At 35.6% G+C, this 25,113-nt stretch overlaps 2 protein-coding genes and 1 pseudogene across 2 annotated transcripts; 1 reads left to right on the forward strand and 2 right to left on the reverse strand.

Annotated features, from left to right (window-relative positions):
• Positions 1-8: 8 nt before the first annotated feature.
• On the reverse strand, positions 9-722 carry LOC114608524 (olfactory receptor 4C15-like; the record flags this gene model as incomplete). Its single annotated transcript, XM_028752488.1, has 1 exon — positions 9-722. A coding segment is annotated over exon 1 (714 nt), but the record flags the coding sequence as incomplete, so codon positions are not given.
• A 2,920-nt stretch (positions 723-3,642) lies between these two features.
• LOC114608511 lies at positions 3,643-6,938 on the forward strand (annotated as a pseudogene).
• Positions 6,939-16,463: 9,525 nt separating this feature from the next.
• LOC114608499 (olfactory receptor 4C15-like) lies at positions 16,464-20,774 on the reverse strand. Its single transcript, XM_028752461.1, has 2 exons — positions 20,765-20,774; positions 16,464-17,416 (listed from the first exon to the last, which is right to left on the reverse strand). Exon 2 carries the CDS (start codon positions 17,397-17,399, stop codon positions 16,464-16,466), a length of 936 nt encoding a protein of 311 aa, XP_028608294.1. The 5' UTR covers positions 17,400-17,416; positions 20,765-20,774.
• Positions 20,775-25,113: the final 4,339 nt, after the last annotated feature.

A 25,113-nucleotide genomic window follows, 5' to 3' on the forward strand; every position in this document is an offset into this window, starting at 1 on the left:
GAGCTGTGAGCTCTCAGAGAGAACAAGATGACACCATAGGAGACAAGTAAAATAGAGAATATTATGATGCTGATAGACCCACTGTTAGAAAACACCAAAATGACAAATATGTGTGGCTCAGTACAGGCAAGCTTCAATAATGGAAACAAGTCACACAGGTAATGATCAATGACATTGGGTCCACAGAATGGCAGCTGCAAAGTGAAGATAACTTGAATGATAGAGTGTAAGAAGCCTCCTGTCCAGGATACCATCACCAAAGTGCCACATAGTCTTCTGGTCATAATGGAGGAGTAGTGAAGGGGTTTGCAAATGGCCACATATCGGTCATAGGCCATGGCTGACAAGATAATCACCTCTATCCCAGTGAAAAAGTGAATAGCAAACAGTTGTGTCATGCAACACTCAAAGGAGATGGTCTTCCTCTCATAGAAGAAGTCTATGATCATCTTAGGGGTGACAGTAGAAGAAGTGCATGAATCCAGTAAGGACAAGAATATCAGGAAGAAGTACATGGGGGAGCCCAGCAGTGCAGGGCTGTAGACAATGGTCACCACAATTATCATGTTGCCCCCAATAGTTGCAAGGTAGATAAACAAAAAAACAACACACAGTATGTTCTCAACATTTGGATTCTGTGAAAGTCCAAGGAGAATGAACTCAGTGACAAAGCTCTGGTTTTCCATTTTTCTCATGAAAATTTTAAAGTAAAATCTGTTCATGTAAATCTGCAATTATGAGAAAAGAATACCCAGTTCAAGTTTGCATTATCATGTAGAAGATAGTCCTTGTTAATTTTGCCATTAAAACAGAGTATTATAACTTTTTAAGTGTATAATTTTATAACATATAATATTGAACTGAAATATAGTATTTAATACCCTAAATAGCCACATCTAGAATATTGAAAATAAAAGCATCTACTTAGGTGAAAAGAGAAGAATTCACAATATTTGAATGATCAGTTTTAATCAGTCTTCATGGACTTCCTGAAGAGGAGGATTAACATGCATTTTAAACTATTCAGGATATAAATGAAGACCAGAATTTAAGTCTTCTTTGACTGACCAGAGCACTGCCTTATCTACCAGCAAAGGGGGCAAAAGACTCTTTAGTTAACACTTCAAAATCATAAATCCATCTCAAATGTATGTAAACTGTGAATTTATTGGAAAAGCCAATGAATTAGCCTGTTCTTTATAAAACAAAAACTTCTGTGGGAAAGTAAATAGCATTCTACATGATGTGTATGTTGAAAGTCTGAAATTTTCACTGAATCATTTTATACCATAATAGAAACATTTTAAAAAATATATTCTGTTTTTATAATGGCTAAGTGAAATAATGCAAATAGAATTAAAAAGCAATTGCTCCAGATTTTAAATCCTAGTCATAGTCAGGAGTATGTTACAAGAGTTTCTGTATTTTATTTTTGCAAAAGTTATTGTCAAAGATATTATGCTCAATCAAACAAGTTACTCAACCTGGGACTTTAGCGATCCAAGCTCTTGCATGCATGATGTTTCTACAGAATTAACAGTGTAAGGAGTGATTTTTTTCCTTCATAAAAACTACAAGAAAAGGTTGTTATTTATAGTCTCTTTCATCTGTACAGTTTAAAGCATCTTCTTTCTTTGTCCTTGTACAAATGAGACATCCTGAAAAAGGCAACCAAGCCAATTAGGAAGAATCAGATGGCCACCAATCAGCTACAAATGAAAACTAGTGACAACACATAACTGAAAATTTGAACCTTCCATCAAATATAATTTAGAGTATTCTAACTTAATTATTTGTAAAGATACATGCTTTGAAATTTATAGTAATTCACTATAAAACATTTCCATGACATCTTATCTGCTCATCTCCATTATATTGTCAAATTCTAAAATATAAAATGTTACTCAGAGTAGCATTCCTTTACGATCCTAGCTGTAAATAATTCATAAGAAAACTCAACTTTGTTACCCAAAGAATGTATTTCCAGAGTCTTTTTGGTAAATATTCTAGCTTTCTGGTTCATTTTTGGTAGGCAGTCACAACCCAAAAATCACCTGTATCTTTTCCTATACAATATTTTCTGTATGAATATACATGTCTATAAATATTCACATGTATATATTTTCATGCATATAAATATATGTGTGCATAAGAATAATATGTTTGCTCTGAAAAGAAAATTATTTGTTTCAATGATAAGTATCTAAAGAAAGTAGAAATTACATCACATGTTTATAAATCTATCATGTGACAGTGTATTTATTTTACAAGTCATTTTCATGATGTCCTCAAATCAGTTCCTCACTAGCATGTATAATATAAACTCCAGCCACTCACATGCTATATCCAAGGAAACAATGTTTTGAGACAAACCGTATAAAGTGACTGGGTCAGGCAGTAGTTATTTACAATAAATGAAGATGTTCACTACTTAGTTTACCACTTGTCATTCAGAACCAAAACAGAATGGACAAAGAAAGTTAGTAAGAGGGCAGCAAGGCATGATGCTCATGGTTGAAATTACAGAATGGAACAGCATTTTACCCAATGAAAATGCGAAGGGAGAAAAACAAACCCCACTACTCTTCAGATTAATAACCCATTTCTCACTCCCACTTTCCCAAAGTATCTGAGCATTAATTCTTTTACTGTTTCTGGCATAGAGAAAACAACTTTTACTGCCCCATTTCTCTGCCTTGTTAATGGATATCTGAAACTTCTCTTCTGGTGTCTGGGTGACTCTGTTTATTTTAAGAGAGACCAACTCAAAATTGTGAGTCCTGAAGCAATTCAAGTCTTTAACTAATTGGATTTTCATAACAGTTCAGAGGCAGTCTCTACCATCTAGAGACAGTTAAGTGGACATGCTTAAAACAGCAAACTTCACTTTGATTTATGCCACTCTTCCTGATTTAGTGTCCTCTGTATCATACCTAGTATCCAGTAATGGGAAGAGTACATTTTATGTTATTTATCAATAGTTATATACTATAGATAACCCCCCCAACCACTCACAGTCCTGTGTCACCTTCTACACAACTTCAAAATATACTACTTTCTAATCGGTGATATCATCACAGTAAGAACATAGTGTTACCCACTGAAAATGTTCTTACAAAGAACAAGTAAACCTCTGTTGGAGAGATCATGGAAAATTAGCACTTGTGCCATTTTTCTGATATTTGCTTTCAACTTCTAGATGACACGTTGAAAATGTGTTTAACTTCATTAGACTTAAAGAAGCAGATGCTCAAGTGGAAGAAAGAAAGGAAGAAATGAGGGAGGGGAAAAGAAAAGAAGGAAGAAAAAATTCTGAGTAGACAAGTGAGCAATTGTTAGTTTTCATATGCTGGCCTCTGAGATCTGAGTATTTCATCTTAATCACTGATTTACTGAATACTTATAATTTTAGTATCCAGCGTAATGATGCAGACTCTGATCAACGAGTATATGAAACTCCATACACCCAGTTATGCAAAGATATTCCATGTTTGCTTTAAGCATAGTGGCCCGATAAAACAGCATCCACATTTAAAGTACTCTCTTATAATTTGACATAATCTGTGACAATGTTGAAATGTACCTTAAATAGATTACTGAATTGCCTCCGTGAAAAATCTGAAAATAGGCATCTCCTACTCTATGGAGTATCCTTATTCAGTGGTGGCCACACTTCTGCTTGTATCCAACTCCGATCCATATCTGAGAGAAAGTACAGTGATTCTGGAAGTTGATGCGAAGCCTATTAGCATTGCCACTCTAGTCCAGCCATCAGCATGGTCTCAGAATGCAAGAAAAACAAAGAAGCTCAAGCTCCCTCCTTTGTTGCCACTGGAGTTTATAGAGGTATCCCTGAGATGTCAACAGCCTGGGAGACTGATTCTTATTCTCCTGGGTATTTTCTTTTGCTAACTTTTATTTTTTTATTAATTTATTTATTGGCTTTGCATCCCAATTGCAGCTTCTTCTCTTCCTCTCTTCCCAGTCCCTTCCTCTCACATCCCTCACCCCATTTTCTACACTCTTTCTCTTCAAAGATGGGGAGAACTCCTATGGATATCAACCTGTTTTGGCATGCCAAGTTGCAGTAGGACTAGGCACATCTTTTCCTACTGAGCCAAGATAAGGCAGCCTAGTTAAGGGAAAGGGGTGCAAAGACAGACAACAAAGTCAGAGATAGCTGGACACCTTTTACATACATTAGAGAGTCTAGGTCTGTCTCATGCAAGCTGTGTGGTTGGTGGTTCAGACTCTGTGAGCCCCTATGTACCAAGCTTAGTTGAGAAAGCAAAACAAAATAAGAAAGAGGGTGCATGAAGGGAAGGAACTTGGTGTGATAGGGTGTATGGAGGGGAACAGGAGGGAACAATTGTGGAAAGGATAGACAAGGGAGAGAGAACTGGGTTAGGAGGAGGCATCTCTGGGATGAACTAGAAACCTAGGACAAGAAGAACTCCCAGGAAGCTTTGAGAGTGAACTTAGCTAAAACTTCTTACAATACGAGATATGGAACCTGAAACAGCCATCTTCTGCAACCAGGCAAGACTTCCAATGAAGAGACTGGGACACTAACCTACCCTTAAAACTTTCAACCCATAATGTGTCCTGCATACAAGATGTGCAGGAATAATGATGAAATAAAAATTGAGGGACTAGCCAATCAAGGCAGGCCTTAACCTGAGACCCAAGCCGTGAGAAAGAGCCAATCCCTGACACTATTAATGTTATTCTATACTTACAGAGAGGACCCTAGCATAACTGTCCTCTGAGCGACTCGCCCAGCAGCTGATACAAACAAATGCAGCCAAATATGAAGGGGAGCTTGTTGAATCTTGTGGAAGAAAGGGAGAAAGGATTGAAAGCATCAGAGTATTTAGGATATCACAAGAAAACCTACAGAATCTCCTGGATATTTAAGATTTCTTTCTCCACGTGTTTGTGATAGCCTGTTTGTGCTTTTATACTTGCTTGAACATTTTTTATTATTTTATTGGTTATTTTATTTATTTATATTTCAAATGTTATTCTCCTTCCAGAGTTTTCCTCCAAAAACCCCTATCCCATGCTCCCTCCACCCTGCTTCCATGAGGGTGCTCCCCCACACACTCACCCACTCCTGCCTCTCCACACTAGCATTCCCCTACCCTGGAGCTTCAAGCCTTCACAGAACCAAGGGCCTCCCCTCTCACTGATGTCAGATGAGTCAATCCTCTAATACATATCCAGCTGGAGCCATGGATCCCTGCATGTTTATGATTTGGTTGGTGGTTTAGTTCCTGGGATCTCTGAGGGGTCTGGTTGGTTGATATTGTTGTTCTTCCTATGAATTGCAAATCCCTTCAGCTCCTGCAGTCCTTCACCTAACTTCGCCATTGGGGTCCCCATGCTCAGTCTGATGGTTAGCTGCAAGCATCCACATCTGTACTGGTAAGGCTCTGGCCAAGCCTCTCAGGAGACATCCATATCAGGCTCCTGTCAGCAAGCACTTCTTGGCATTAGCAATAGTGACTGGGTTTGGTGGCTGCATATGGGATGGATCCCCAGATGGGGTAGTCTCTGGATGGCCTTTCCTTCAGTTTCTGCTCCACTCTTTGTCCCTGTATTTCTTTTAGACAGGAGCAATTCTGGTTTAAAATTTTGAGAAGGGTGAGTGGCCCCATCCCTCAACTGGGGACCATACCTAACCTCTGGATATACTTGAGTGTTTAAAAGACTTTTATTATTATGGTTAGAAAGCTCTTAATTTTCACGAGCTACGGCTTCTCATCACGGCGGACCCTAGAGATAAGGCGCTTCAGGACTACCGCAAGAAGCTGCTAGAGCACAAGGAGATTGACGGCCATCTTAAGGACCCAAGGGAGCAATTAAAAGAACTTACCAAGCAGTATGAAAAGTCTGAAAATGATCTGAAGGCACTACAAAGTGTTGGACAGATTGTAGGTGAAGTGCTTAAACAGTTAACAGAAGAAAAATTCATTGTTAAAGCAACAAATGGACCTAGATATGTTGTACATTGTCGTCGGCAGCTTGATAAAAGTAAGCTGAAGCCAGGAATCAGAGTTGCTTTGGATATGACCACACTGACCATCATGAGGTATCTGCCAAGAGAGGTGGGTCCATTGGTTTACAGCATGTCTCATGAGAATCCTGGAAATGTATCTTATTCTGAGATTGGAGGCCTGTCAGAACAGATTCTGGTATTTAGAGAAGTAATAGAATTACCTCTTACAAATCCAGAATTATTCCAGCGTGTAGGAATAATACCTCCAAAAGGCTGTTTGTTATATGGACCGCCGGGCACTGGGAAAACACTCTTGGCACGAGCTGTTGCCAGTCAGCTGGACAGCAACTTCCTAAAGGTTGTTTCTAGTTCTATTGTAGACAAGCACATTGGTGAAAATGCTCGTTTGATTAGAGAAATGTTTAATTATGCCAGGGACCACCAGCCATGCATCATTTTTATGGATGAAATAGATGCTATTGGTGGCCGTCGGTTTTCTGAGGGAACATCAGCAGACAGAGAGATTCAGAGAACTTTAATGGCATTACTAAATCAAATGGATGGATTTGACACTCTGCATAGAGTTAAAATGATCATGGCTACAAACAGACCAGATACACTGGATCCTGCTTTGCTGCACCCAGGAAGATTAGATAGAAAAATACATATCAATTTACCAAATGAACAAGCAAGATTAGATATATTGAAAATTCATGCAGGCCCTATTACAAAGCATGGTGAAATAGATCATGAAGCAATTGTAAAGCTTTCAGATGGCTTTAATGGAGCAGAACTGAGAAATGTTTGTACTGAAACAGGTATGTTTGCAATTCCTGCCGATCATGATTTTGTAGTTCAGAAAGACTTCATGAAAGCAGTGAGAAAAGTGGCTGACTCCAAGAAGCTAGAGTCGAAACTGGACTACAAACCTGTGTAATTTACTATAAGGTTTTTGGTGGCTGCATGACAGACATTTGCTTAATGCAAAAATAAAGTTAAGGAAAATAATGTATGTATTGGCAGTGATCTCATTAAAAGTGAATAAACATATCTAAGCAACAAAAAAAGAAAGCTCTTAATTTTCAAAAGAAATGTAGTCATTTTATTTGAGTGGCACATAAATCCATTAAGAGAATTCTGTATGTGATGAGTATGTTACTGAGTACACACATGGTAAGCCCACAGCTTAAGAAGGAAGATTACAGACATATTACAGAGCTTACATATCTCAGAAAGATGGAGAATATGTTAAAAGTTTACAATGGTAGACAGAAGAAACTCTTGACATGCTCATCATGTATCTTAAAGTTGTAATGGAAAATAAAAGAAGGTACACTTGAAGGTGTGATAAAATAGGAGGTTGTCCCTACAGTTCCCTACATCACCAGAATAACACTAATACATTTTGCTCCTCCATGCCAAGGGCATTTTCATTTCTAGACACATTCTTTTTTGATTCTTGTTCAGCAAATTTTTCTCTTTGGCAGCTAAGATTAATCACTCTAGGAAAGTTATTAATTCTGGTTTTACCTGCTGTAGCTATGATATGAGCAAATCAAACTAATTAACTTCACAACTTAACTTAGTTCAAGGAAAGCATTTTGGTATTCTCTAAGCACATAATCTTAATTTAAAAAAAATAATTTCTTTCTTAATTTTTTGGTTCTTTTTGTGAGTATAGCATCATGGAATTAAGAATGACCACATCACTTTTTTCTAAATAGATGAAAGTTTCAAAGTGTTCTCTTGTCTCTCACTGATGTATAATCAGGGTAAATGTAGAACATGAAGGCAATTGTAAAGCATACTGTTTAAAATAATATTGCAGTATGTTCAGCTATTTTAGAGAGACATCAGATTAGGTAATGTATAAATAAAAACAACAATTTTTTCATAGCTTGTAAGTCTGAGAAGTTTAAGATGGAAGTTTTAGTTAGTTCAGTGTCTAGGGCAGCTTGACACTCTACTCAATAGCTGGCAGTTGTTGAGTCTTCAAATGACAGAAGGTCAGAGCAGCTTCTTCCAACCTCAGACATTTGTATTTTTTCCCAGATATTTGTACTGTCTGGGAGATTGTCATTCCCCTTTCCTCAAATTTTTGTTATATGCATTGTGTGATAGTGTACATGCACGTGCATGTATATATATATATATATATATATATATATATATATATATGCATATATGTCACTTAATTAGTTTCAAATAAGATTATAACAACATATCTTATTTTTAATATTTTGTATTATGTCACTTTACTGAACTTTTTCATTGGTTTTAATTTTCTCAAGAAAGCTTTATGGTTTTACACATCTCAAAAATAATTTTATATCTGATTTTATATTGATGAGTTTTTCATTATCTAATTGAATGGCTAACCTCAAATATTATATGGAGCAGAAGGTAAAGACAGACATTCTTCATTTATCATTGAGTATGGTGCCTGCTACATGTGTTGATAAATCATTTTTACTGTTTTAATGTAAATTCTTTCTGTGCATAGTTTGTGTTGGGTTTCACCATGAAACAGGGTTAATTTTGTAAATATTTTCTCCATATTTATTGTGATAATAATTTGATTGTTTTCATTCCTTCTACCAATACAATGAATTATACTAAGTTTTTTTTATATATAGACACTTCATTGCAACTCAGGAAACAATTTCTTATGGTCATAGGTTTTAACTCTTTTAATGTATATTTGCAGTGAATTTGGTAGAATTTTTGAAGAGATTTGCATCTATATTCATTAGAAATATCGGCTTTTATTTGACTATATTGTGTTTAGTTGGCATTTGTAGCATGATAAGACTGTTTTTACACAATTGTACTCAGTACACAATTTAATGTAGTAGTATTTTCTTCACATTTAAAATAATTTTTAAAATAGTGTCATTACTCGATGTTCTCTATTTTTAATTATTTATTTATTTACTTTATATCTTAACCAAATTTCCCCTTTCTCTCCACTTTCACCCCCCCATACACACACATTTCCCCTCCCCATCCACTCTTTCTCCCTTTCTCTTTGAAAAGAGGAGACCTCCCACAGATATCAACCAGCCTTGACATATCAAGTTGCACTAAGACTAGATGCATTTTCTATAAAGGTTAGAAGAGGCAGCCTAGTAGGGCAAAGGGGTCTCAACATCAGGCAACAATCAGAGACAGATCCTTCTCCCACCGTTAGGAGTCCCACATGAAGACCAACATTCACAATGTATGTGCAGAGGACCTAGGTTAGTCCCACGCATGCTCTCTCATTGGCAGTTCCATCTCTGTGAGTCCTTATGAGCCCAGTTTAGTTGATTCCACAGGCTTTATTGAGTTGTCCTTGACCCCTCTGGATCCTTTCTCTTCCCTTTTCACGAGATTCCCTGAGTTCCTCCTAATGTTTTGCTGTGGACCTCTGTTTCCATCAATTGTTATGTGAAGCCTCTCTGTTAAGCTCCTGTTTGACAATATAGCAGAATACTGTTAACAGTATCAAGGGTGATCTTCCTCTCATGGCACAAGTCTCAAATTCATCCAGTCATTGATTGATCATTCTCTCAACTTCTACTATGTCTTTACCCTTGCACATCTTGTAGACAGGACAAATGGTAAGTTGAAGATTTTGTGGCTATGTTGGTATTCCAATCTCTATATTAGAAGTGTCGCCTGGCTACAGGAGATAGCCCTTTCAGTTTCCATATCCCCCACTGCTAGAAGTCTTAGTTAGCTAGGGTCATCCTCATAGATTCTTGTGAATTTTCATTGCCCTAGTTTTCTAGTTTGTCCCAGAGATACACCACTCCCTAGTTATAGTTGTCTTTCCCAGTACTCTCCTCTCCTTCTGTCCCCAAATTGATCCCTTTTGTTCCTATCTCAATCCCTACTGTATCCAGTTCCCTCACCTAATCCATATCCAACATGTCTTCTATATCCTCTTCTCAATGAGATTCATGCATCTGCCCTTGAGCCCTCCTTGATGCTTAGCTTCTTCGGATCAGTTGTTATCCTTTACTTTACAGTTGATATCCACTTATATCATGTTTGTCTTTCTGGATTACTTTACTCAGGATATTTTCTTGTTCCACCCATTTAACTGAAATTTTCATGATGTCATTGTTTTTAATAGCTGAGTAATACTCCACTGTATAAATGTATCACATGTTCTTTATCCATTCTTTGGTTGATGAATATCTAGGTTGTTTTCAATTTCTGGCTGTTATGAGTAAAGCTGATATGAATATAGTTGAGCAAGTGTCCTTGTGGTATGGTGAAACATTCTTTGGGTATATACACAGAGTTAGTATAGCTAGGTCTTGAGGTACATTTATTCACAATATCCCTAGGAACTGCCAAATTGATTTCCAAGGTGTTTGTATAAGTTTGAAATTCTACCAGGGTAGGAGTAGGGGTTAGTGGGTGGGGTACTTGCAGGGGCTAGTGACTTCAGATCAGGAGCATTGGGACATGTGTCAGGAATTCAGGACTGGGCCTTTTCAATTAACCAAACATTCCAGAGCTCTCAAGACCAAAAGCACCAACCAAAGAGTACATGTGAAGGGTCCCATAGCCCCAGCTGCATATGTAGCAGTGGATAGGCTTGTGGAACACCAATGGGAGAAGAGGCCCTTGGTCATGGGAAGGCTTCATGTCCCAGTGTAGGGGAATGCCAGGGCAGGGAGGCATGAGTGGGTGGGCAGGTAGGTGAGGACCCTCATAGAAGCAGGGGGAGAGAGAATGGGATGAGGAGTTCTGGAGGGGAATCTGGGAAAGGGAATAACCTTTGAAATATAAATAAATAAAATATACAATAAAATATTCATAACAATCTCAAAAAAAGGAAAAATATAATTTTTAACTGAAAAAAAAAGAGAATACATTCATTCACTCTAAATTTGAGCTGATTTTAACTCTCTGATTTCTCCCAGTGGATTTGAATGCCACAATATCACGACGCAGCATAGCATAATTCTTTTTTTTTATTGGATATTTTATTTGCATTTCATATGTTGTCCCCTTACCCCATCCCCCACCCACCCAGGAATCCCCTATCCCCTTACCCCTCCTCCTTCTTCTCTGTGGATGTAACCCCTACCTACCCCCCCACTTCCACTTTCCCACCCTCAAAATTCCCACCCCCTGGGGCGTCCAGGCTTCATGAGGTCAAGGATCTCATCTTCCACCTATGCCCAGCAGGGCCCTCCACTCTTACGTATTCAGCTGAAGCCCTGGATCCCTCCCTAAGTGCTCCCAGGCTGGTGGTTTAGACCCTGGGAGCTGTGGCTGGTTGGTATTGTTGCTCTCCTCATGGTGCCACAAACCCTTTCAGTTCCTTCAGTCCTCACTCTAACTCCTCCATTGAGAACCCCATGATCAGTTCAATGGCTAGTTGTGAGCATCTGCCTCTGAATATGTCAGACTCTTAAAGGCCTCTGAGGAGACATCCATATCAGGCCCTTATCAGCATGTACTTCCTGACTTCCACATCAGCATCTACCTTTGGTGACTGCACATGGGATGGATACTCAGGTGGAAAGGTCTTCCAATGGCCTCTCCTTCAGTTTCTGTCCCTCACTTTGTCTCCATATTTGCTCCCTTGAGTATTTTGTTGCTCCTTCTAACAAGAACTGAATCACCCCCACTTGGTCTTCCTTTTTTATGAGCTTCATGTGGCCTGTGAGTTGCATCTTGGGGATTTCAAGGTTCTGGGCTAATATCCAATAATCAGTGAGTGAATACCATGTGTGTCCTTTTGTGATTGGCTTATTTCACTCAGGATGATGATTTCTAGTTCCATCCATTTACCTAGGAAACTCTCGAATTCATTGTTTTTAATAGCTGAGTAATACTCCATTGTGTAAATATACCACATTTTTTGAATCCATTCCTCAGTTGAAGGACATCTGGGTTCTTTCCAGCTCCTGGCTATTATAAATAAGGCTGCTATGAACATAGTTGAGCATATGTCCTTGTTATATGTTCGAGCATCTTCTCCTTATCTCCTCATCCTCCAGCTTCTCAATCCAAGTGCCAACATTATGCTCCCAATCTAGCCCAGAGATACCTCGCAGCAGGACCTCTGGTCCCTGCGCCATCTACTGAAGCAATGACCTGGGGAAGTGTGTCTCCCTGTCCCCCCAGGTCCATCTTACTCACTGTTTCCGTATTTTTTATAAAATGTTAAATTATCCTACTAAGTGGGCTTTTTTCCCCCCACCAATGTGGAATATCCTTAAAAAAAAAAAAAACAAGCATCATTTTTTATGTTACTCAAAGTGTACCTCTTTTCTTTTTAAGTGTTCCTGGATTTCTGTTTGATAATGCTTTAGTATGGCATCACGTTTAGGGACAGAACATTGCCATGTAATGATTGAACTATGGCTTCTCTGCAGGATTAAAACAAAATGCTATGAGCTGAGTGCTCTCATAATGAATCCTTCTATCAGTCTGCAAGGAAGGTGTATGAGTTTTCTTGAAAATACTATGTCAAAACTGTTAATTAAAGAAAATTATGAAAAATATATAAAAAGCAGAATAATAATAATAATGATTCATATAATCTGTCTCCTCTTCCACATAGATCCCTGAGCCTTGAGAAGAGAAGTGTAATAAAGACAGCCCACTTAGGGCTGGGCATTCCAAAGCTTCTCACTCTGTGCACATTGTCCATTTCTGAGTCTTTAATTACCATTAAATTCTAAAAATCACTTCAATTAGATATTAAGAGGCCTCACCTTAAAATATCAATTACTGAATCAAATAATAAATTAATAAAAGGGGGCAGGATTAGGTATGATATGAGACAGGAGAGAAGCCCAGAAGGCCAAGAGAATGAATGGAAATATGTAGCTTTTGGGGATATAGGGTGGGAGAATCTCTAGAAAGTCCCAGAGACCTGGGACTTGAAAGGCTGTTGCTTATGTTGTGCTTGCTTCTTGACATTTGGTTATCTCTGGTATTAACTGGCCTTGCTGTCTCTGACTGGAGACTGTCTCTCTTCTGAGCCTGTGAGCCTGTGAGCCTGGTTGTGATGACTGGGGTGGGGTGGGATCTGGAACACAACCTTCCCCAGGGTACAGTTGCAGACTGAAGGAAGATGTGTCTCTGATTGGCCAGGAGGTCCTGTTTCCTCTGGGTACCCCTTTAGGGGGATTCCTCTTTGGCCAGGTATTGGGGTGGCGGTCTCAACTGTGAGCCTGGGTGTGATGGGCAGGGCACAGGAGGCAGGGTGTGTGTGTTGGAGCACAAGATCTTCCCCAAAGAGCTGTTGTAGACTGGAAGCTGGAGAACTTTTATAATCAAATTATAACCTCTAAAAAAAGGTTTTTTGTTTTTTAAATTCAATTTTAGGAGAACTTGCAAATTAGATGAGCTGACACATAAATGTAAAAAACTAAGTAAAAAAATAAAAATCAATAACAAACAACAAACAACAACAATAAAACTGCGAGCCAAGCAACACAGAGACACAGTGATGAGATCCTATGACTGCATCTCCTTATCTCTGATGGGTTTTCCACTGACTGGATTCAATGAGAAACGAAACCTTATTCTGGAATTAAGTTTTTCTAGTTTTATCTTTTTATTTTTTATGTAATATATTTTGATCATATTCTTTCTCTTGCCCAACTGTCTTCTCAGATCCTCCTTACTCCTTACCTACCCAATGTCCTATTCTTTCCCCTTTCTCCCTCTAAAGAAAAAAAAACAAAGGAAAGAAAAAGAAAAACCAAAAACAACCAACAAACAACCAATAAGGAAAAAGTTGCCAAAAAAAAGCATAAAAATATATGAAGTCCTATTTTTGTTAATTATCTATTTCTCTTCATGGGCCTTCTCTAACATGTGGTTAATATGCTTAGTGCTGGTACATTGATAAAAACTTGATTTTCCTTCTCCCAGAAACTATCAATTACAAACAGCTTCTTAGTTAGGGGTGGGCCTACTTCCCCTGCAGTGTGTTAGAATTTTGTCTGGTTTATGCTTGGGCTGGTCCCGTGAATGTTGTCTGTCTTCTGAGTTCCTATGTAAACCTGTTCTCTTCTGTTTGGAAAAAGTGTTTCCATCAATTCACCCACCACTTTTGGTTCTTAAGCTCTGTCTTCTTTTCCACATATATTCCTGAGAATCGAGGGTGATAAAGATAGCCCATTTTAAAGTAAATTTTTTTCTTTTTTTTATTGGATGTTTTATTTACATTTCATATGTTGTCCCCTTACCCCATCCCCCACCCACCCAGGAACCCCCAATCCCCTCACCCCTCCTCCTTCTTCTCTGTGGATGTAACCCTTACCTACCTCCCCAACTCCTACCTCCCCACCCTCAAAATTCCCTCCCCCTGGGGCATCCAGTAAATTTTTGAAAGCTTGTCACTGTCTAAACATTGTCCAGCTTTGAATCTTTTGTTAATTACCACCTACTTCAAGAAGAAGTGCACTAATTATCAATTAGGGATAATTTTATTGCTATGCCCATAATATGCCAAATAATAGCATTAGTTTTCTTGCAGGGCCCATGACCTATCGGGTCTCTGGTTTTTGAACAACCTAAAAGTATCGTGTAATATATTGGTTCTATTTCATGAAGTTAGCATTAAATTAAAAAAAAGTTAAGAAAAGAAAAAAAGAAAGGAAGAAAAAATAGATGATTATTCTAACATACATGATGCCATTGGAGCAGTAGGCATATTTTCCAAGCAGGTTGCTATTTATTTGAAATTTTATAGAAAATATAAAGAGCTACATGTGTCTGATAGTGTCTTCATTTTCTTCTTAGACCGTAATCATTTAATTCCTGAATTATAAAATCTTTTGACATTGTCAACATCCTAGCCCCCCACAAACTGCTGCCATCAGATAGAGTAGATTATTCTATGAAGAATATAAAATTATGTACAACAATGTGCTGAAATTTTAATTAAAATTACATTAAGCAAATCAGGACATTCAAATCAAAACTGTACTGAAATACTATTTTGCAACTATTAGAATGGCTATCATCAAGAAAGCAAACAGCACAAAACAATGTCAAATCAAAGGAAGGTGAGCAGTATAAAAAATACTAAATATATTTTTCTATTGAATACTATAAAATTTGTATTTAGGATAAAGAATTACAATATTTTTATCTTCCTCATCTTTTATGTAAGTGTTTTAATACTCACAACCCAGTAAAATCTTTGTTTACATAAATGTCCATGGCTTTATTTATAAAATTTGTGTGCATCAGAAACCCCTCTATTCTTTCTCCTTCATTTTCAGTACATCCCTTTCTTTGTAACTCCAAACGTTTTTCTGACAGAAGGACAAAAGAATTATTCAATGTTAATGAGAACGTTTTCAGTCATAATGAAAATCAATAGAACAGTTCCTCAAAACTACAACAAGCAGGTTTCTCTAAATTTAAATGCTTTTATTACTGTTAAATTCAAATAGACAAGTTTTTAATATGGATATAAAATTCAAAACTTTAAAGTTGATATATAAATTGAAATATAATCCTCAAGCTGGAGAGATGACTCAGTGGTTAAGAGCACTGACTCTTCTTCCTGAGGTGCTGAGTTCAATTCCCAGTAATGACATGGTGGCTCAAAACCGTCTGTAATGAGATCTGATGCCCTTTCCTGGCATGTCTGAAGATAGTTGTAGTGTACTCTTATACATAAAATAAATAAAATCTTGAAAAAGAAAAGAAAGATAATCCTCATTCAAAAACTGTTTTTAAAAAAATTCTATAGTGGCCCTATATTTTATTGTACCTTAGGAGCCAGAAGAGTTAGTTGATCTTAGCTTTTTTAGTTTTGTGGAATCTCTAGAGATGATCATTCACAAACAATTATGGGCTCCTCCCATCTCTGTTCCCAAGATTGGCTGACATAAATTGTTTCCCAAGCCAAGAAACAGGTGTGTACTGGCAGGAATGGCCTAACTGCATATTGTCTCTCAAGATATCAAGAAATGATTCAAACTCTATAGCAGATGGCAGAAGACTCCCATGAAATAATGGAGTCACAAAAGACAGGAAACCTACAGTTATTCTAGGAAGATTTTCCTTCTGTCCTTCCTAAACTCTGACTGTTACTGACATCACTACCATAAATTGAAATTTCTTTTTACTTATAATAGTGGAGTAAGTAAATTTTCACCCAAATGTCTAAGACATTTTGACTCTCATGCAGATTTTTTAAAAGCATGAAGCTAATAGCTAACTTATATCAGGTAACTTGGTTCATTCGTTTTTATTAATAGATTCTAAGTAAGTGTAAAATAAATTTAACCACATTAATATTGAGTTTCCTACTCTGGAGACATGCCGGATATAAAAGGGAAAACAACATCCTCTAATCTCCAAAATAATGCTAGTTATGCAGAATTCCATTACTTCCATACAAATAATGAACACACTGTATTTTTTTAATGAAATAATTTTACCTCTTTACCTTTTATATTAATTTTGATAAAATATAACATTTTTATTTTTTATCTGAATCCACTATCAATCTCTTCCATACTTTCCTTATGGCATTTTTCATATCCTTATTCCTAAAAGTGTAAATCATAGGATTAAGCAAGGGGGATAGCATGGTGTAAAATATTGCTACCATTTTGTCAAAGGAGAAGGCAGTGGGAGGCCTTGCATATGTAAATATACATGGGACAAAAAACAAAACCACAACAGCAATATGGGACCCACAAGTAGACAGAGCTTTCCACCGTCCTTCAGAACTATGAGACCTCAGAGACAACAAGATAAAACCATAAGAAACAAGCAGCAAAGAGAAGATTATGATGCAGATAAACCCACTGTTGGCAACAACCAAAAGACCAAAGATGTGAGTGTCAGTGCAAGCAAGCTCCAGTAATGGATACAAGTCACATATGAAGTGATCAATAATATTTGGTCCACAGAAAGGCAGTTGCAAAGTGAAGATAATTTGGATGATAGAGTGTAAGAATCCTCCTGCCCAGGCCACACCCACTAGAGTACCACAGAGCTTCAGGGTCATGATGGAAGAGTAGTGTAAGGGCTTGCAAATAGCAACATATCGGTCATAGGCCATGGCTGACAGGACAATCACCTCAGCCCCACCAAAGAAGTGTTCAGCAAAAAGTTGTATCATGCATCCTTCAAAGGAGATGGTTTTTCTCTCATAGAGAGAATCTACAATCATCTTGGGTGTCATGGCAGAGGAAAAGCTTGCATCCAGTAATGACAAGAAAGCCAGGAAGAAATACATGGGAGAACCCAGGAGTGCAGGGCTACAGACAACAGTAACCACAATCATCATGTTGCCCCCAATAGTTGCAATGTAGACGAGTAAACATATGATAAATATTAGTTTTTGAACATTTGGATTCTGTGAAAGTCCCAGGAAGACAAATTCAGTTATAAAACTCTGGTTATGCATTGTTTCAAGGAAAAGATAAATGTCCAATAGGGAACAATAATTTGACAATGATGATAAACATTTGCTTCAATCCAATTTATAGTTTTGAGGATTTTTATAGTCAGATCCAAAATTACATTTAGTGCTTCATTTTGTTGAGAAACAAAAAAAGAGAAACATTTCAAAGTGATAGTGAAAAGATCAGTCTGATTGAAGCAGAGATAAATTATAGAATACTTAAAATCTAGGGCTCTCTATACATGGAATAGAAACAGTTACATCGGTAGAAGAAGACTGACAGTATTTTATATGTAATTCTAGATTTGCCAATTTATTTGAGATCCTAATTGAATTGCTAGAAAGTCTTCTGACATTTTGTTCATCTTATTGGAAAATGAGGACCATGTTTATTCATGTCTTCCATTGTCAGAAAAGTACAAATTAGTGTCGAGATAACTAAAAGCTGTCATCTATAAATAGAAGAAATATCTTGCATTTTAGAAGGATAACAAACATTGTAATAACTTCTTTAAAGTTTAAAGAATATAAACTGAACATGCCTTTATAAATTGTTATCACTTCTTTTACTTTTGGCTAAAATGTACCCAATAAGTGTGGTACCTGCTATTGACTTAATAACTCATTTTTTTATAGAAAGGAAAGACATATAAGCATAGGTCCAGGCTTAAGTATTATAAATCAAGGTTTTTTAAAGTTGTCATCTAAAATTGGAATAGAAGTTCATAAAAACAAATAATGCCACTCCTGAGTTTTTTCAGATGATTAGTAATAAAAAAATAAATAAATAAAAAATAAAATTAAATAAAATTAAAAAAAACAGTCCACAATGTTCTAGCTATTCTTTACCTGTTTTATTTGTAAAAAACTCATGATTCAGGAGATTAAGTTGAATTCAGGGAAAAAATGTCCAATTTTATTTAAATATTGGAAAGAATTTCTGACTTCAGGTTCAAGTCTGGTCCATTGAAACAACAGAGAAAAGATAGCAAATTTTCTTTCCCGTTAAGAACTTCAAGCCTCTTTCTACTTGTAAGTGTTATGGATTCTCAATATGTTGTTCAAGTTCGATGAAACATTTTAATAAAATCAGCACAGTAAATTATGAAGAATTAGAAGCTAATGGACCAGTAGACTATATATGCATGTTGCCAACAGCTATGATATTTTTAAAGACAGGGTACATGGAATTTCAGTGATAGCTTTATTAATAATTTTCCAAAGATTTATAAAAACCTGCTTGGTCTGACCATGTATAACTCCTAATGACACATATATTTGAAATATAAATAACCTTCTCAAGAAGAAAAAATATCCAGTTATATCTCCGCATCTGAGAGTATTATGATGATATGCCAAACTTAAAAGTATACCAACATCCCCTGGGGTAACTGTGTCATTTTCAAACTTATAACAGATAATCTAGGAAAATTCCTTACCCACAGAATTATTTTTCCATTCATTTCTACTTGTGTACACAGATGAAAAGAAATATCGAGTTCTCTTTATATGTGTTATTGATATGTATCAATCAAGAAGCAGGTCTTTGTGAATATAAGCATATGCTTGTACCTGTTTGTCAAAAATAGATAAAGAAAAGAATACTATATAAAATATTTAAAAATAATCCTAGTTCATGAATTCTACTTAAAATTAACAGAAATCATGTAAATATGAACAAAACTAGCAAATATATAGATTAAACATTAGTTTTTGTCCTCAGTTCTCCAATTCACTTCTCCTGGGTATCTATACTGTGAATTCCAAAACTACTTATAAATTATCACCAAGGATCAGGAAGATTAAACAAACTTTAAACAACCATGACAAATAGAGATAAGTATGCCAATAAATGGCTCAGGGACTGGGTAGAGCTAAAGCAGGAAAGAGAGTGGGGTAAAATGTCAGAAGATGAGCTGCTGACTCTTGCTGGCATACCCAATACAAGATTTGGTATTTGTCCTATGGCTTGGAGCAGATTACTTAAGATTCCAAAACTCCCAAAGACTCATATGACATTTCTTTGTATGAACTTGATAGAAATGTAGCTCAATTGTTTCTTAAGGGAATGGGAAAAATTATGTCATCAATGCAGTTAGAATATCAGGAGAAGACAGTATTGAGGGGTAAACATACGCTACAATCAGAAAGATGGCATTCTACTCCTAAAATATTTTACCAATCTTTCTATATGTTCAAATATGTAAAAAAAACTTTTTTACAGCAATGAAAAATATATTTTTAATTTACAGCATATCCTTTTTTGCTATTATAATTATAATAGCTCTCCCTCCTCTTTCCTCCTTTCAAACCTTCTCATATACTATTCCTTACTCTCTTTAAAATTCATGGCCTCTATGATGATTGTTGTTATATGAAAGTATGTACATAAACTATATTTCTAAATATGTTTTGAGTCTGTATAATGTTAGCAGCATGTACATTTCTGGTTGACCATTTGGTATTTGATTAACTGTTTGTGTGTTCTACCCTGGGGAAAACTATTTCTTCCACTCTTAGCATTCTTTAGTTGTCTGCAGTTCTTTATGTAGGATTGAGGCCTCGTGGACTTTTCCATCAACTTTGACATGTCTACTGGTGTCATCATTGTTCAGCTCATATTGGTAAGGTCTATGAGTGTTAGTTCAGAAATTCTTAGGAGACACAATTGCACATCAAACTCTCTGATCCTCTGATTCTTACACTTTTTCCACACACTCTTTAAAAATATTCCCTGAGCCTTAGGTGTGTGAATGTTTTATGAATGTATTTATACAGACATGTCTCCACAACTCAATATTTTGATTGGTTGTAGTTTTCTATTTTGGTCTTATTCTTTTCAATAAAAAATTTTCTTGATGAAGGGTAAAGACAGCTTTATTAAAAAAGCATACTCACAATAATCTATTTTTCTGTTGTTACATACACAGGTAAGTGAATGACACTGCCCTCAGACCGCCTGTTCCAGATAGCTTCTTTGTGTCAAGAAAATTGAATTGACTGTGACAGTGAAAGGAACAAAGAATTTACATTAATTGAATAATTTTTACCACCTATTTCCTTAGCAAGTTTAGTCAATTTAAAGGTATTCAAAATAAAAGTTAATTTAAAAAAATATTTAGTTTCTCTTATCAAATACCTAGCAATGCCAGCTTGCTTATGTGGCAGCCATTGTCAATGAACAAACTATGGTATTCTGTGTCCTCTGACATAAAATAGAGACAGTAACACAGTTCAAGCTCAGGAGATCTGTAAAAGTCTGACAGTTAGTGTAACCACATTTGACAAAACATATATCAATAATAATAGAAAAGATTGATGTCAGCATGATTTTTAATCAGCTCATATATAATAAAATAAAATTGCCATAAAATAAAATTTATTCTCTAAAAATTATGCTATCTTCCATTATAACTCTTTAATTGCAACAAAAGTGTCTCATTCATTAATTTATTTTATAAAGCTTATGAGTAAATACTTCTGGAAGCATAAATATGTTTAGAATATTGATATTAATAAACTCAAACCTAAAGCCTTATTATAAACATGAGGTGAATTAGGGAAGCAATAGAATGGGAAATTGTATGGGGAATTGTATACTAGAAAACAAGAATGCCACTTTAAGTATAGAAAGATGATCACATGTATTAAATATTTATTCCTCACCCATCTAGGTAAGAACATTCCTTTATATATCTATCTTGGAAACATGTCCTTTTCTGATTTCAGTTCCTTTTTTTGGCTTTCATGGATGCTCTGATGATTGCCCCAAATGCTATAATTTTCATAATCTTACTGTATCTGGAAAGGATGGCTGTGATAACACTTCTGTGTTTCCATTGCTGTTCATTCCAGAGGATGCCTGCTGTCTCTCTTGTTGTTTTGCTAATTCATCTCTTTTAAGGGAGATATTAAGCCATGGCTAACACTAACATAGTGCATGGATTCAGACGTTCAATCTTCCTGATGATTCTAGGGCAGGAACCTAGCATTATTCACAAACATCAAAGATACTTAGAACAAGTAAGAGGACACATCTAACTTGGAATACTCCACTCTGTGACATGTGTCATTCTCCTTACCTTAACGTTTGTTCTTGTGTAGTTGTTTGGCGTGTGTTTGTGGATATGGTAAATTCCATGTTATGTATTATTAAGTATAAAGAGGACAGCATTCCATGGCTCTACATCAGGATTCTGTAGACATTATAAACATTCTCTGAAAAGTTAACTATTTAACCTTAAATAAGAAAGAGTTAGAGAATATTTTAAAATAACTCTGTTGAGGTAAAATAAAACATGTGCTAGTTGCATTTTAACTGATAACTATTTAACTCATAGATAAAATTTAAATATAGTATTATTTTTTTAATGACTGAGTTTTTATTGGATACCTATAATTCAAAACACCCTATTCTATACATTTCAGATGTGTTATTGTACTTGCTACTTGCACAATTGAACATAGAACCTTCAGAGTAAGAACTATAACCTAATTGTAATTCTTTTTTGAAAATTGAATAAAGTAATTATAAGTCTCACTTGTATCAATTCCAGTGATGACACTCCTTTATTCTATATGGAGTAGGTCTATGCAGTTTCTGGTCAGACTCTAAGGCTCCTTTTAATATTTTCTTCTCATCTTGGACAAAGAGGAGGGGCATCTTCAGCAAACAACTACCCCTAATATACTATCTGTAACATGTTATTAAGGAGAAACAAAAGAAGCAAAACTTCCTTTCTTGATTTAAAACTAGAATTTAAAGATTTTTCCATGGGATTTGAGAACAAGTAGCCCCACCCACCTCAGAACTTGGAAATTTTCCACATCTTTTATTTTCCATGGCATAAATTTAAGTGGTGTTATAGCCTCATCTATTTCATTTAAATTTCTATTTTTGTGTCCCCATAGGATCAGAGGATTTTTTTCCTTTGAACTTCTGATTTCAAATTGAAGATGCTTCCAAACATAAGAGCTTAGTTCTGAGAGAATATTGCATTGCACACACACACACACACACACACACACACACAAACAAACACACACACACACACAAGGATTTTTTGGGACAATAGAATGCTTACCAAAGAATGAAACATATTTGTACCATAAACACCAAAGAATGAAACATATATTTATAACATAAATATTTATTTGTTGTCCAAAATGTAATATTTTTCTCCCAGAAACTGATTTTGACATTTTTTGACTTTCAAACTAAATGTAATAATTTAGCAATTAATTTTTTCTCTTTTCTTCTATAGTTGAAAATACAAGGCTTATTTGTGTCATGTTCATACTAAGCCTGATGCATGAGAAAAAAACTGATATTTAGCTCACCAGAATGTTTTAGGAAAGACCTACAAGAAATACATCCGATTTGTTCAAATTTAAACATCACATTTTACTAATTTTCACGCCTCACAGAAAAAATAAGAGTTGAACTGATGCATATAAAAACATTAAAGCTCAGAAGCATCATCCTTTCAACAATCCATAGAATTAAACTGGTGGGTTTTTTCCTCTGTTGGTTAAAAGTTCATATTTGTGTCCCACAAAAGAATTCTTGGCATGATCACACTGCTAATGCAATTTGTAACTCTGTTGCAAACTTTCAAAACTCTACACAAAAAAACTACAGGCAAATAAGGAGTGCTGTGAGTGGAAAAAATTAGTCTTCCCTAAGAAGAAAAGTCTAATTGATTATTTAATACCAAACTGCTGTAAAAACATTACACAAGTAACACTGAATGAATTGGGCATATTTAATAACATCTATATCTATCTACGTCTATGTCTATCTATGAATATATATGTATGTGTTTAGTAATATATAATATATACATATAATTATATATACATACATATTGCATATATGCACATAACAGTTAATGATTAAAAAACATGAATTTGAATGAGAACATGGAGGACTATTTGGGAGGATTTGGAGCAAGTAAAAAGATAAGGGAATTGTGGTAATTATTTTATAATTTCAACAACAAAGAAGTAGTATAAATAAATAAAAGAAATACCATTTTGTTGAGGTATAGAAAAAAAGACAAATTTTACAGTTCAAATCAAAATAGATAAACTCAGAGCAAGAAGGAGCTATGGGTAAGGTATAAAAAACTCTAAGTGAGGTGAGAGTCATTTATTATTTTAAACTTTATCCAGTACCTGTACTTTCCCACTAACTGAACATCTCTCACCATCATTTATGTCATGATAAAATGTACAGTAAATTCCCACAGAGAGATGATCTCATTCTTCTGTAATTTATTTTGTTACATAGAATTCTTATTACTTAGCCAATGATAAAATTTTACAAATTAGAGTTTTAAGTTGTGCTCTGTTCTAACAGATCTAGTCCTCCATTATTATGTTCATATGTTTTAATTACTGTGACATCTATCCATATATAAGTATCTATGTAAATTTTAGGACTACCTTATCAGTTTCTATATGAAAATATTTTGTCATTATAGAGGCAAAGGAAAAAAGTAACAAAATTATTAAAACTTGTATATGTAAATCAGGACTTAAGTACTTATGAACTATCCCTTCAGTGAATTCCAAATTTTCCTCCTATTGTTTTATATATATATACATATATACATATATATATATATATACATATACATATACATACATATACATACACACAGACATATACATATACATCCTCTCAGATCTAGAACCCTTTCTTATTTTCCCCCCACAGAACTTATCTCTGTTGCAATGGGACATCTGCTGGTGCTTACATTTATTTACCTTTGCATCATCATTATTGATGCTGCATTACAGATGAGACTTCCCATCTTCACCAGTTTTCAATGACTCTCCCCAAGACAATTTCCTTTCTTGTAAAGTATTTATTTTACAAACAATAGGAAGTATACAAGCAAGCACGAACAATATTTCTTCTTTCTTGTCAATTTTATTACTTGAAATTTCATAGTACAGCATAGACTACCTATCTTTAGACCATGTCTAACCATGAACTTAGACCATAATCACACCACTCATACATTGAGTCATACTCTGACATGATTCAGATCCCTGGCTTCTCCTACCCTGAAACCTACATAGAAGAGAAAATGAAGACCTAGTCATCTTAGTCAAGCCAATTTAAGGCCTCGTCACAGCAATTTAAGATCAATGAAAGTGATCACATCATTACATCCACTGGAAACAAGAAAACATATCCATTCAGCTGGCAGGAAATGTGTAAGTCAGAACTTCATAACAATAGCCTTGAAAGAACTTGAAAGTGATAATTCCAGACACTCCTCAGAACTACTTAATACTTAGTATAGACTTCTAACAGATTGCAATAAACTTCGTAAGTGTAATATGAAAGAACATACGATAAAGGAAGCACACCCTTACTTACACCAGATGTGGTTGTAATTTCTGGCACTGCAGTCGAAGTACCAAAGAGTGGAATTTCACTAGGTCCAACATACATGATCAATGCCAAAAGCCAATAAAGGATTTTAACCATATATTTTAATCACAGAAAATCATCACATTGATGCCATTTTCACTACTGGTCTAGTACAATTTTATAAAATATCTAATTAAATAAGCAAACTGGAAGCCATTATGCCAAGCTACACTCTTTAAATATGATAGTGTCTAAAAGAACTGATACAATTTCCTGTGGGCAGCAGCTAAATGGTATAGATACAATCAGTGGACTCTAGAAGTAGACTCT

This window comes from Grammomys surdaster, unplaced genomic scaffold (assembly GCF_004785775.1).
Source record: "Grammomys surdaster isolate TR1022 unplaced genomic scaffold, NIH_TR_1.0 125919, whole genome shotgun sequence".
Lineage (NCBI taxonomy): Eukaryota > Metazoa > Chordata > Mammalia > Rodentia > Muridae > Grammomys > Grammomys surdaster.

Coding starts and splice junctions, on each gene's coding strand:
- LOC114608499 (XM_028752461.1), bottom strand. CDS start 17,399: ATGCATAACCAGAGTTTTATAACTGAATTTGTCTTCCTGGGACTTTCA.